General features: G+C 43.9%; 1 protein-coding gene across 1 annotated transcript in view; it reads left to right on the top strand.

The window, feature by feature from the left end:
- The first annotated feature begins 13,036 nt into the window (after nt 1–13,036).
- Nucleotides 13,037–15,177, top strand: part of STK24 (serine/threonine kinase 24) — a 52,007-nt gene continuing 49,866 nt past the window's right edge. The window contains exon 1 of the mRNA XM_063149576.1: nt 13,037–13,394. Within this exon, the coding sequence (XP_063005646.1) occupies nt 13,353–13,394 (42 nt within the window). The 5' untranslated portion in view covers nt 13,037–13,352. The remainder of the gene's footprint in view (nt 13,395–15,177) is intronic.

Genomic DNA, 15,177 nt, shown 5'->3' with positions numbered 1-15,177 from the left:
TGCAAGTGATGACACAGACGTCCGTATTCAAGCCATGAGTGTTCTGCTCACACTGCTGCTCCATGGGCCACTGCAGCTGCTGGCACCTGGGCCTCCATGTGCCTTGGGAATAGAGTCCCTCACCCATGAAGACAGTTTCAAATGGAGTTGGAAAAGGCAGGTCCAAGGCCCTCTTTGCTTGTGTTAGAGATAGTCCTGTTACTCCAGAGGCAGTAATCCCCTCTTGGTCTCTCAGGTCATCTGGGGAGAACCTTCCCCATGGATTTGTGATACTGCATGTCCCCCAGCCAATGGAACTGAGGGTCTCCTGTAACAGCCACAGGAGCTGTTGGCTCCCTGCCATCCTCTGAGGACTTAAGGGAATTTTATACCAGCTTTATTTTTGGCAGACTAACACGAGGCAGCTTTTCCTAGTCCTGAGTCAAAGCTCTGCATAAACCACATTAACCCCAGAGGTGGGCTTTAGTCCACAGCCCAGGGAGTGTAACAGCTGCTCTGACTGTATAGGAGGGAGAGGACTGGAAGATGAGCAAAACAGGACTTGTGCTTTTCAGAGAGTAGCTGTGTGTTTACATAAATGACAGAATCAATAAGTTTGGAAAAAACCTGCAAGATCATCAAGTCCAACCTTAGATCTAACACCACCCTGCCCACTGAACCATACTGTGAAGTGTCACATTCAACCATTTTTGAATGCTTCCAGGGATGGTGACTCCACCACCTCCCTGGTGGCAGGGCACCCATTCTAATGCTTAACCACTCTTTCAGTGAGGGAATTTCTCCTCACATCCAATCTCAACCTCCTCTGGCCCAACCTGAGGTTGTTTCCTCTCATCCTTTGCCTGGGAGAACAGACTGATGCCCACCTGGTTACACACTCTCCTTTCAGGCAGTTGTAGAGAGGGACCAGGTCTCCCCTGAGCCTCCTTTTCTCCAGGCTAAAACACCCCAGGCCCTTCAGCTGTTCCTCACAGGATTTGTGCTCCAGACCCTTCCCCAGTTCCACTGCCCTTCTCTGGACTTGCTCCATCACTTCAATGTCCTTCTTGTAATGTGGGACCCAGAACTGAGCACACTTGGGCTGTGGCCTCCCCAGTGCTGATGCAGGAGGGCAATCACTGCTTTGGTCCTGCTGGCCACGCCATTGCTGATGCAATGAGCAACCAGCCAGGATGCCACTGGTCCTCTTGGCCACCTGGGCTCACTGCTGGCTCATGTTCAGCTGGCTGTTGACCAGCACCCAGAGGTCCTTTTGTGCTGGCAAGTTTTCCAGCCACTTGTCCCCAGCCTGTAGCACTACAGGTGCTTGTGACCCAAGGGCAGGACCTGGTACTTGGTCTTTTTGAACCTCATACCACTGGCCACTGCCCATGGATCCCTGCTATCCAGACCCCTCTGCAGAGCCTTCCTACCCAACAGCAGATCAAGACTCCCATCTGGCTTGGTGTCCTCTGCAAACTGACTGAGGGAGAATTTGATCCCCTTGTCCACACCATCAATAAAGACATTAAACATACTGTTCCCTGTAAACTGGAGGTGACTCCCTCCACTACCACTCCTGACAGTTGCAAAGAGTTCACCTGTCCAAGCTGTGATCTCCCAGCTTTTCCAGCAGAATTCTGTGGGAGACAGTGACAGAGGCTGTCACTATGATATTTTCTGAAAAATCCCTTCGCCAGGATTTCTTCTCCTGGGAAGCTTCAGCTTCTCCCAGTTTTGCTGCTTTGGAATGTGATTTGGAGATTGTTTATCCAGCATGTGAATTGTTTTAATTTAATGACCAATCATGGTCCAGCTGTGTCGAGGCTCTGAGGAGTCACAGGTTTTTCTTTATCATTCTGATGGATCCTTTCTCTTTCTTTAGTATAGTTTTAGTATAGCATTCTTTTAATATAATATCATAAACTAATCAGCCTTCTAAGAACATGGAGTCAAATCCTCATCTCTCACCTCATCCTGGGGACCTTCACAAACACCACAAGAGGCTTTACTGAATTCTAGGTAGACAACACCCCCAGCCTTTCCCTCATCCACTGGGTGAATCACCTTGTCATAGAAGGAAAGCAGGTTGGTCAAGCTGGACCCGCCTTTCCTAAACCTCTGCTCACTGGGCCTGATCCCCTGCACGTGCTATGTGATCACACTCAAGATAATCTGTTCCACAACCTTCCTTAAGCACTGAGGTCAGACTGACAGGCTGCTGGAATCCTCCTTCCGACCTTTCTTGCAGATGGGTGCCAAACTGGCTAGCCAGCAACTACTTCCTAATTATTGCAGATGCTAATCAGTCAGGTTGGCTTTTGCTGGCAGATGCACTGGGATGAAAGAGCTGGTTTTCCTTTCAATGCCAAAATGGTCATAAGACCTCCTGAACACTCATAAGGAGAACATCTGCAGTGAAAGCATCTCTGTCTCTGTAACTCTATTGCTGTGTTTTGGGGGTGAGGGGAGTTAACATTCAAAACTGTGGAAGATGCATAACTAAATAAAATAATGAATAAAAATTACCCAAGGGCTAAGCACGAAATATTGAGGCACTGTGACATCACTGATTCTCAACCTGCTCTTGCAATCCCTCATTTGACCTGCTGCTGCTCTAAGTGGCAAATAAAACTCTCATGAGATTAAGATGAAATTTCAGCTGTCTGCTCATGTGAAATTGTTTTTATCCTCCTCCTGTGAGATTCAGAGGACTGCAATGTATCTTCCTGTCTGAACTTCTTTCCATCTTGGCCCATAAAGGGCTTTTTAAAAAAAATTAAATCCTTTCCCAGTTGGGAAAAAAATATTTTATTTAAGCCTCGCAAACTTAAAATCAATCAATCAATCAATCAATGCTCCCAGAGCCATACCATCCTTCCTTGGTAGTGAAAATTGGAAATGTTTTCTACTTAGGTAGGAGTTCTATTTCCTAAAGGTCTTATTGTACAAAGAAATATTTCAAGTAAAGGTTAATTCAATTTTTTCAGCTCCTTCAGGCTGGTACTTTAGTTCAACAGATTGCCTGAGGCCAGTTCTGTAACCACCTAAGTGAATTCATTATATTGAAGGCATTTTTACTGAAATCTGATCCCAAACATGGGAGGGTAGGAGTAGAACACTGCTACACAAGTGTACTCAAGTTAGAGCTGTAGATGTCCCAAGGTGGTAGGGCCTGGCTGAGCGCTGAAACTGGAGGGGGAGATTTTGTTTAAGAAACTGAGCATGGAAATTGGGAAGGGTGGGAAGAGAACCTCCATATTCTCCACATCTTCACTTTCTGTCTTGCAGGGAGCAGGAATATGAGACTAATGGTCATTATTCTCTGTTGTAGCAAAGCAAGGTGTTACTGCCACTGATCATCTCCTCCCTCTGTTTTGGACCAGGCTATGGTCACTCACCAACACATTCCTCATTGAGTTATGGAAACCCAGGCTGGGGTTTAGCATCTTTTGGTTGACTGATTTTCGTTTTTATTTCATGCATTCATTGCATGTTTATTTCATGCATTCATTGCAAGTGTGACTCGTGATTTCCCCGCTACAGCCTCAGAGCAGATGGCAGCTCCAGCACCCACAGCACACAAGTGATGAACTCAGCTCCCTCCCTGACTTGCTGCCGCCCCTGTGCAGGGGGCAGACCCAGGATGCTGTTCTGTGCCAGCTGTTTCCAGCTCAGGCAGCTTGGCAGAACCAGGACGAATTAGAGAAGCCCAGAGCCATTTCCCATCTGCCTTGAGGCAGCTTGTTTAACAGGAAAGATTTATTTGCTTTTTCCAGCTTGGGCTTTTTGCAGTGAAACGCCAGTCTGTGAGTACATACTCTAGGTAACATTGCTAGATATAAAATACGCGACACTTCCCTACCTTCATTTAACCTTTCTTTGTTTGCCAATTCTAAGGCCCCCTGCTCAGGCGAAGCTTCCCAAAGTGTAGCCCGGGGTCCCTCACCAGAAACTCAATTTCCACCAGCAGGTGGCAGAAAAATACTCTACAGCGGCAGGGAAGGGGACGGAGAGGCGCACCCAGAACAACCCCCCACTTAATCACTCCTCACTCGCAGGTATCACAAGCTTCAGATTACCCTATGAAAATACCTAGATCACTATTGTATCATATGAGACACATAGATCAGTACTGCTTTTGAAGACCACAGGGCTGCTGTATGTTAAGAAAAATAAAAATATTTAGATGGATATTACCAAGAGAGAGTCTCTGGCAGCATTGGTGGAAATTGCCTCTCTTATGAACTTTTAAAAAACTTATTAAAATTGCCAAAATACCACGTGATATTATAAAAAAGAGACTTTGATGTTGAAGAATAGTAAAGAATAAGAATAAAGCTGATTGTGCAGCAGCACCCAACACTCTTACCCCAAAAGTTGATAAAATCACTGGCTACAGCTTCATGTTGTGCTCGATGCAATTCAACTGCAGGACTCAAACCCAAGGCATGAAACTCTGCCCTAAGAAATCAAGACACAAGAAAGTTTAGACACAAGAAAGTTTTGTAACTGAGCAAAATGTCAGTCAGACAAAGCAATATTGCCTTCTGTGGGCACAGCAGACTAATCCCCAGAAAAAAACAGCCCCAGAAAAAACAGCACCATGTTAAACAGCAGAATGTGTAGGCACTTCAGCGTTAAGTGGATACAAATTTGGGCTGAATGGGGCTGCATTTGGTTCTGACAGAGTAAGTATGCACTGATTTCAGAATCCTGCCTCCTGGATGGCTTCCCAGATTGTTAATCTGTTGTACAACTACTTAACCCACCCCTGTTCTTAACAAAAATCCATAATCACTGCATTTGATAGGGGCCCCAGCTCTCCAAGATGGTTCTTGGTGAGGCCATGCCAGCTAGACACTGTCCATTAAGGGAGTTTGTTGGAAAGGCAGCTCATTCCTGCATGACATTCAGTTTTAGACATCTCCTAAGCCCTGCACTTTTCATCCTGGCATTTGTCAAGTGTGTAGAGATGCAGGTTTTAGAGCTATCCTTCAAACTTTAGAGTTAAACTTGGCCATGCTAAGAAAAGAGCTTTGGGTATAATCCTTGAGAGGACAACAAGGAACATCCATAGCTTGTGGGGCTATAGCTGCTGCTGCTGTTAGGGTTAAGAGAATTGTGATCAGCCCCTGGGTGGACCCTCAGGAAACTGGGCCTGGGGAGGTTGTCAAAGCAGATGGAAATTGCAGTGAATTGTGACTTGGATGGGAGAGCTCTGGGAGGCAGGACTGCTCAGAGGAGATTTACATTAACCAAGCATCACATACTTGAAATAATTTGGGACTTTAAATAATTTTGGGCATTTGAGATGCTCAGTGGCAAAGGTTTGGGATGGAAGGAGTTAGGAAAGTCACTGGATGACAGCTCCTCAGGCACTTCTAACCAGATCTCCAGACTGGGCCAAGGACCTGTGTGCAAGGATTGTTGGGGCTGCTCCTTCCTGCTCTGTCCTCTACTTTGTCCGCCCCATGGAAAGCAGAGAAAACTTCAGCTTAGGATCTCTGTAAGGGAGAGGTGTTGTTTCCAGATCAGATTAAGTCAACATGAAATGATGCCAGTGTTGAAGAAAGATGTGGTTGTTGGAAAGGACAGTCTTTGAGCAGTTAAACACCCTAATGATGCTGCACCCTCATCTTCACATGGACTTCTTGGGAAGCCTGGAATATAATCTTGAAGCTGAACTGAAATGCTTTAAATATAATCTCTAAAGAAGTTGGTTGAACACTCGAGTCATTAAATATAAACCCTTCATGTGTATAAAAATCACAGGGATGCATCTTTTGAAAGTGCTTCTGTGGTTAACAGAACATAAAAGCTAAGTGATCTTGTGTTTCTGCTGGAAGAATCATGTGAAGACACATGGTAAAACCTTGAACTATAGTGAGGCACAGTTTAGAAATTTTTATTTTACTTTCATAAGTACAAGTAACTGCAAGCATAGGACCATATTAAATTCTTTGAGAAAACTGCTCATGTAAATAAGTCAGTGACAATAGTGTCAACCAATATGAATGTAAAAAGAAGGATATGCCATGGGCCGAGAAGCCTTTGTACGACCTACAAATATCAAAAATCATGAGTTCCAGTGAAACTGATGAGAATCTTTGCACTGATATCAGTGGACAGAACCACATCACCTTGGATAGATAGATAGATAGATAGATAGATAGATAGATAGATAGATAGATAGATAGATAGATAATGGTTTACAATACCTGATCCACAGTACCTGTGAGTTGGTACTGAAGAGTTTCTCAAGGGAATGGTAGGGAAAGTCATGAATCGCACCTTGAAGAGTTTGAGAAGAAGGTGCACTTTGGGGCAGGATACATTCCAGGTCCAAGATGCAGAATGAGCAGAACTGAGAGTAAATATCTGACAAAATTGCAGTATTCAGATAAGAAACTAGAAGCTCATCCAGGAAGAACACACTGTCAAGGTGAGTTCTGCACACTGAGTGTAGCAGAAATGTGCCTTTTCCCCAAGTAAGTCTGTAGGCAAAATGTCTAGAAGAGTCATCTCTGTATTTCTTCATGATGGTAATTCTTGGTAGTGGTTTCAAGGGCTTATATGTGTTTTTCTCACTTAAGCTTCAACAGAAAAAGATGCAGATTTGTGGCCTTCTGCAGCTGTGATGCTGAGGCAAATCCTTCTGCTGTCAGGAGACAGTGGGATGGGCAGACTGTGCAGCTTTGCTACTACACTGAAGTGTAAAGAGAAGCCTACCATAGCTCACTTTGTAAATTTGCTTCTGTGCAGGGAAGAATAGTAGTGCTGATGTGGAACAGCAAGATCTGCTCTTGTTTGCAATAAAAGCATCAGGTACCCACTGCCTTAGCTGGCAGAAGAGATATACTCAGTCCAAAATCCCCAGGAAGCCTGCTCTCATGAAAAAGATAGGAAGAAAACTGAGCTGGCAGCTGCAGATGTCAAGGGAGCGCAAGGCTCTGGGATCTTGCCAAAGGTCTAGGGCAAGTGGGAGGTTGCAGCTGCTTTTGTGAATGAGAGGAGGTCTGCAGGAGGAGGTGGAAGATGGCTGGATCATGTCAGAGCATTGTGGGCACAACAAGAACTTGCTGGGTAATTACTTTTAGAAGGCTAAATGGAAAGGGAATGATGGGCAGAGTAGGAAGGTACACGCTCAGGAGCTGCATTTTTGTGGGGCACAGTTACAAGCTGTAGCTGTCTCCCACACATACCTAGGGGGGACGATGGCAGGTAGAAGTGCTAGAAGATAGCTCATGGCCTAATAAAAACCTTCCCAAAATAACAAGCTCACTTTTTTTGAGGATATCTGACTTCTGGCTTTTCCTTTTTGGGTGTTAAATTTTGGGCCATGAAGGCTGCAGGCTGAGGGTGTCTGCCTAGCGAAGAGTTTATTGTCCACAAAGTTATTCCTCCACTGTTACCTTCTGTACGTTCTCTGTAAAGACTGACTGCTATGAATACACAGCTCTGGGCTTAAACCACAGGCAGGAGCACTCATTCCTGCAAGCTGAGAAGGTGGCTTTTGTGGTATGACAGGGCTGGAGCCACCATCCCACTCCATAGAGGACATCCTGGATGGAGTTTCACCTCCTAGCTCATCTGAGCTAACTGTGGGCTAGCAGAGCATGGGAGGTGCTGGCCTCCCTCCCTCCACATGGTGTTCCTGCTGTGTGACACCCAGAGACTGCTGCCACAGGACACTAATCCAGCAGGATGTGGATGCATTTCCCGTGGGATCAGTGAACTGATCCAAATCACCAAGCGGGCATGTGATTGCTAATGCAAGGACTGGAGCCAGGGCTGGGAGAAAGGAAGAGTGGGATCAGCACTTTGGCAGCAGACTGCAGTTAAGTTGGATTAAACACAGCACAAAGCTGTACTCTGAAAAACTCATCACATCATTATGATTTTCATTTGGTAACTACACCCCAGAGTGACAACTGGTACTTGCAGGAATCAATATGTTTATTTATTCAACAGATGAATACAATACACTTCTGTCAACACAAGATTTTACAGGTAACAGCTGGTATATAATGAAATTAATGAAGAGTAAAAAATGAGATAATCCTGGAATTAAAATAGTGAAGTAGTGCAGTCAGTTTTAAGACTGCTACTTATCAGTTATCAATGAGATACAGTGCAACTTCTTCTACTGGGACAACTGCAGCCTGCAAGCAAACATCTCAGGTTTGTAATGCCATGGACTAAGGCATGTGTCTCAGGATGCTTAGAGGGTCACAGAATCACAGAATAGTTTGGGCTGGAAGGGACCCTTAAAGGTCACCTAGTCCAACCCCCCAGCTGGGGACAGGAACATCATCTAATAGTCCAGGATGCTCAGAGCCCAGTCCAATCAGACCTTTAATGTTTGCAGGGATGTATCCATCTGCCACCTCTCTGGGCAACCTGTTCCAGTGTTTTATCACCCTCTTTGTAAAAACTTCTTCCTTCTATCTAATCTAAATTGACTCTATTTTAGTTTAGAACCATTAAAGGTCACCCTTAATGGATCCATTTAGTCCAGAGAGTTTGCTAGTCTGCTGTCTACAGAGACATTAACCTGAGATAAGAACTGATGTCTCCATTATAAAATGTGAAATGTGAGAAGAAGATGGAGAAGGCATGTTTTCTTCCATTTGCATATGTTTGGTTTGTGTGACAAGGGGCTAAGAGAAAGGCTTATAAAAGCAAGATATAATGCAATGATGCTCTTCAGGGGCAGAGGCATGGGACAGTAAAATCAATCTCATGTTTCTTAATAGGCTCTAGGTCTCCATCTAATTTTAATTGTCTGCCTGGAATACTAAAATACTTTCAGGCACTTATATTCTGCTCATTATTAATAAACAGTATATAACACTCAAGATGTTTCTTCCATTTCCTGCCTCATTCTGGCTTACCCATTATGATTCTCAGTACTACAAGAAAGTGAATTTTCTTCTATTATGAATCTCAAAAACCTGCCATTTTCTATGAATGATTTTAATAACATCACTGCAGGAAGGGAAATATATACAAAATGGCATGTTTTATACAAACATAGGAAAAAAAGGCTTTTTTGGGGGGAACATAATAACCAAATTTTTCCCCTTCAGCATTCATAAGACCTAAAGTAGAATGCCATTATTTGAACTTCCAGCTCTACTTCTGCAATTGACAAAACCATTTTCTGACAAATGGCTTGTTGAACCAGAACGTAAATACACAGCCAAATCTAGCTGTGGAAGGCAAGCTGTGTGCTTTTGAAACTACACAAGCTTCCTCTGCTGGAAGAAATACACAGCTGCAGGGCTACCCATGGCATCTTGAGAGGAAGAAAGGCTCCATCACAAACTTTGTAGAAGGGACACCCTTTCCAACAGAAATTGAAAGCTGAAATTTTAAAATTTTGGTGGAAACAGAGAAAACCCCAATGTTTCGTAGCTATATCATTGCTGCCTAGTTTGGAAGTACACTGGAAACTAATCTTGTGGAGCATACACAACCAAAAGCAGGGAAAACAACAGTCCTGGACAACATAAGGATATTTTTTGTTATTTACAGGGAAATGTGCTTTTTATCACATTTTAAAAAAAATAAAATTGCATCTTACCCTTGTCTGGTTCCTTGGCTCATTCCTGGGAGACTAAGTTGCTGTTTGAGCAGATCTCCCAGAAAGGAAAGCTGAAAGGACTGGACATTGATCTGAAAAGAGAAGCATAGTCAGGATGACTCAGTGTGCAGAAATGAGCATTATTATACCTTTGGGGTTTCATTCACTGATTTCGATATTTCATGTTTATAAAGTTTTCCCAGGAAGCTGCTTTTCTGTAGGGCCACATTGAGGATATTCACAGCACTGATATTCTGACATTCTTCTACTCTGCTGAAGGAGCACGTTTTCCATGCTGAACCCCCATCTGCGGGCATGTCAATCAGCAGTCACTCGCTCTGAGATTTTTCTTCAACTCCTTGGGCTTTGTTTTAGTTTCTCCCTCATGATGATTGGCAATATGAGACTGACAATTTCTTTAGCCTATTTCCTAACTCATTAATGGATATGCTGAGCAAGATGGGTCCCATATTGGTTGAGACAGCCTACTGTTAACATCCCCCACTGTGAAAGGTTTTTGTCTTTTTCTTTCCTCTCTATCTTCAGTTAGAGACCCTTGTGAGTACCTCCCCTCTTGCCCCAGGAACACTTAAATTCTTAAAGGTCATTTGTGAAGAGTCTTGTTAAAGCTGCTGTGCATTGTGTGATACAGGCAAGAGTAACACTTTTATTATTATAAATTTAAAACGAGCTGGGTTCCCGGTACACCTTTCATCTTAGAAAACACCAATGACCTTACATTGTTTATTTGAGAAGTTTCAGTCTTTGTCACTAAGGAAAACATTTTTTCTTCACAGGTATTTATAAGCAGAAGTTCACAGTCACAGTCTTCACAATGATGCAATTATATTTTCTTTTGTAACTCTTATCTTACTGTTAGAGACTGAAATGTTATTATTTATGGCTTAAACATAACCAGCAAGGCAGAAAATCTGTGCATATACAAAGTATCATGTTAAATTGGAAGAAAACCAGTTATTGAGAATTTGATACATAAAATAAATTGAATCTTTGAATGCTTGGAACTTCTGTCTTCAAAAAGATACATCAGGGAACTGTCTTAATGATATGAAGTGTTTATTTTTGAAGTCAGTCATTGTGTTGGGATGGTTGGCTAGCATAACATGTAATCATTCTATTTAAGAAAGATTTCTGCAAGACTAGCCTTTCTTTGGACTATAATGCACAAAATCTTTTTTTTTTTTCTCAGAAAAGATTTTAAAAACCCACAAAAGGTTGAGAAAAGGACAGGAAAATTTGAAAGGCTTGTGTTGTTTAGTCTGTGAGATGGAGATGAAATTTAGACAGAAAGACTAGCATTCACAAAATGAACAGCAAACACACTAACTCATTATTTTAAAATTACATTCAAAACTATTATTTAAAAATTTCTACATGTTCTGAGAGAAGTTGCAAGTGTATCAGAACATGAGATACAGCACAAAATTTAGAAGCTCGCAAGATATTAGACCTTCTAATAAATTGTTCTGACTTCATTAGAACTCAACTTGGACTGGTATCTGGTTTGTGACTGAAGAGTTTTGAATCTGCTCCTTTGTTTTCCTGCATTTGACAAGTAAATCTGCCCACAGAGTTTATTCCACGGCCCAAAAAATAATTTTTCAGGCACAGAATCTTGTTGAACATATAATGCAGAACTTTAAAATCTTGTGATGAAATACATCCACGATAATACATAAACAACAGAAAGACCTCATGATGGCCCCAGGCCAGGAGGTTACATGGTGGAAGTCACTTCAGAGCAGCAAGGGAACTTTTCTGTCCTTATGTGCCTAGAGCTACAGAATCTACAACCTAGACATAGAAATGGAATTAAGATAAACCAGAATCACCTCTACCAAGTCAAGTGTATATTCCTTGTGAAAATTAATTGTCTCAATTATTTTCATGGACAGAAAATAACAGTTGTATACCTTTCATAATACAAAAGAGAAGACTTGTGTACCTTTTTTATTTTGACTCCACACTGAATGTGCAACTGCAGAAACAGTAAAGCAGCTGATAAAATCTGTATTGTAATGCATATATAGAAAAAATATATAGAAATATAATATATAGGAAAAAAAACACCCCAAAATAAAACTGCATAAACAATAGTAAAACTGGCATTTTCTCAATGAGGATTTTTAACATTATGTGTTGTAGCAAAAGCTCAGTGATATTCATGAGACAAAAGAAGAGGTTCACTTGTAGCCCACTGACTTTCTTCCTAGCAAGCCGGAAAAAATTACTGCAAACAGTGGAGCAACCATGGAGATATTAATTTTTTTTTAATAAGAGCATTGCAAAAATGCTTTGGAAAACAACCTAAATAGAGAGTTTTGATACTGATTCTCATGACTGTTATTTGATTTTTGATTTGAAAGAAAAGACTTTACATTTCTTTGAAAATTACATACCAGTAAACAGTAGAAACTTGTTCATATTTCCTAAAGCCAAACTCCACAGAATCTCAACTCCATCCCAGCATTAAGGAAATTTTAAACTCCTTCATGAATAATTGAAAAAATAATTTCAAGATTTCAGTTTTCAGTTTCTAGCCATCATCTTTTCCTGTTTCACTGTACTCAAGGGCTGGTATATTTAGTTTATTTTCTCAGGTAAAACACCAATATGCATGTGTGTGGGCACACTTATTTGCCTGCATAAGGCTGTTGGCTAATTTTATTTGAATAATACTTTGACGTAGACATCTTAGGAACGTTTATGTATCTCCAAGTTTCAGGAAAACCAGATTGTGTAGCATTAACTCATCCCACATAAGACAACAAAGAAAATCATAACTATAGGAAAAACTTCAATGGAAGCTCCAACCACTTTTCAATAAGACTATTTTCAAATGTTTCCTGCAGTTAAGAGATTTGTACTAACTCTAGTGAATTATCTAATGAAAAGCAACTTATGTTGCAGTGGATGCTCGCATTATTTTAAAAAATCACTTGAAAAGACAGCGAGCCTCGCTGTCCTACGGATCCCAGCCCCACCGGCTGACAGGTTACAAAAACTTTAACACTCCTGAAACTCCCTAGCCTTTTGTGCCGGGGCGGAAAATGGAGAGACTGAGCTGCTAAATTCCAGTTGAAACAAAGAACAGAACATTGTCGAGTTCTCAAGGGATTCGCAAGTACGCAGAACTTCTGCGTGGGAGAGACCTCAGTGCTGACCCACTCTGCTCCCGCTTAGGAACTACAGGAGAAGCACGACTGGCATTTTGGGCTGGGGCTTCTGCAGCTCCTGACAGGGAGCCGAGCGCTTCCTGGCACCGCAGCCCTCGGCGGAGCGCCGTTGTCGCGGCGCGTTCCCCGAGCCCCGGGCGAGGGGCGGCGGCACACACCCCGGCAGCGGCCCCGGCGGGCGGGGCGGCGGCCGCGCCCATGGCGGCGGGCGGGCAGGTACCGCGCACGGCAGGCGGGGCCGCCGCTGCCGCTCCGCCCCCTCCTCCTTCGCCTCCTCCTCCCGCCTCAGGTTTGTCATCGTGTCGCCGGCACGGCCCGGAGGAGGAGGAGGACGAAGAGGAGGAGGGGGGATGAGGAAGCCGCTGCCGCCTTTGCATCCGTGACGGGGGCCTGGAGAGCCCGGGCTTGGGACGGCCCCTTTCCCACCGCCGGCGCACAGGCGCTGCTCGCCCGGGGGAAGGGCCAGGAGCAGGAGGAGGAGGACGGCGGTGCTGTGTGTGAGAGAGCGTGGAGATGAGCTCAGCTCTGTGCCCTGGAGCCGCCTGAGGAGACCCGGGTGCCTCCCAGCCTCCCTCGCCGCCGCCGCCATGGCTCACTCCCCCGTGCAGGCGGGGCTGCCGGGGATGCAGGTGAGCCGCTGCCCCAAGGGCAGGCACGGACACGCTCCAGGGGTCGGGCTGCCTGTAAACGGGGGGATTCCCGGGGCTGGGGGGAGAAAGCGCCTCTGGGCCCTGGCTCGGCCGCGGGGGCTGGCGCCAGAGGAGCGGGATGGAGACGAAACGTGCTGTCAGCGCTTGGCGTGGCGCCGGGCGAGGTCCCTCCGCGGGTGGATCGCTGCCTGCCGCTGCTCCCTCCATCCGTCCTCGGCAGCCGCTCTGTCGCTGCGGGCGTGCGGAGCGGAGCCGGTGGCCCCCTCCCCCGGCCGGCAGTTCTGCTGCTCGGTGTTTTAATTCCTGAGGGCAGCCGCGGCTCAGTGCGCGATTTTCGGCCCCGTTAGTTTGAGGTGCGTAGGGCAAGCATTCGTACAGCCGGTCCGTACAAGCAGGGCCTGGAAATGTTGACCTTCAGCGCATGCTGCAGTGCTCATGTCTGTGGTGCTGCTGTGAGCTGAGTGCTCGAGAATCGTGTTTGCCTCCCGTGTTTGATCCCGAGAGTTGGTCAGCTGCTGTTGTTGTACGGTGGAATTTGTTTGTTCTGTGTCTAAACTATATATTTGAAAAAACTAATGCTGGCTGAGCTGGCTCAGTCTGAGCCTCTCGCCCCACCTCGTTTTTCTTGGTTTAAATGGAAACTGCTGCTAGGAAAACGTTAAGGTCATTGGTATCTGTGTGTTGTTATTCTAATATTCCCCACATCTGATTAGAAACTTTCTTGCCCTTACCTCCAAAGGAGCAACTTATAAATGACATGTAAGAGTTTCTCTCAAATTTGTCTCCTGAATTGAGTGTTTGTGCATCATTTGCTTAAAGTATTGATTTACCATGATTTGTTTTATTGTGAGTCAAGATTCTAAGTCAGGAATCTCTTTTCATTCCAAAATTTGAATTGAAAATGTTACATGCCTAGGCAAAGCATGAATTATGTGCTCATACATAGTACTGGATGCCCCATAGCCTACGTAGGCCCACTCTCTGAGCTAATTAATTTATTGCTGGGTAGGTCCTGCTGTTGGGAGTTCAAGTTCACCTTCCAAATATGAGCAGTTTGCTGATTGACAGAGAAATGAGGGTTTCTTAATTGACTATGGATATTGTTTGGGCTTTTTATTTTATTCCTTTGGGACATACTACAACTAAGACAACTACCTACTTTGAGACAGAGCCTATAACATTTCAGCATTTAAAAATCAGATTTGTAGCTGCTTGGAAGTGAAAGAATGAAGATTATTCCATCAGTATGAGTGTACTGATGTTGTATGTCACTTTATGATCTGAGGACCTGTGCTTTTTATTGACTTGATTTATTATTTGGTTTGTAGTACTGTTAGCTGTACTAAATGCGTGGATCTTCAGAGTTCTTATTAGTCCATGTCATTTGGGACTTTGCTTCAAATAGTTTTATTCAAAGTGGTGTCATTTTTCTCATGAATTTAATTCTATTACTTTGAGAGTTGCTCAAGTGTGAACTTTCATAGTCTGAAAAAAACAAACCCAAAACACCAGAGATCTCCCAATAGGTAGAGGCATGAAGTCTGTGAGCAGTGTGAATGCTGCTCACTCATTTCCTGTGCCCAGTTCATGTCTGTATCCTTTTCCAGTCTATCAGAATATATAGCAGTTTTATAGTGGCCTGTTTTCAGTACACAATTCTCTTTGATTTTACTTCCAAACAAATGTTCAAAGAGTAAAGTACTTACAATATGTGACATCTGCTTCGATAAGAAAAAGATTTGGGACTTTGTGTAGAAGAGAG

Source organism: Melospiza melodia, chromosome 2 (genome assembly GCF_035770615.1).
Source record: "Melospiza melodia melodia isolate bMelMel2 chromosome 2, bMelMel2.pri, whole genome shotgun sequence".
NCBI classification, from domain to species: Eukaryota; Metazoa; Chordata; class Aves; order Passeriformes; family Passerellidae; genus Melospiza; species Melospiza melodia.
This window is presented reverse-complemented; position numbering and strand designations above follow the sequence as displayed.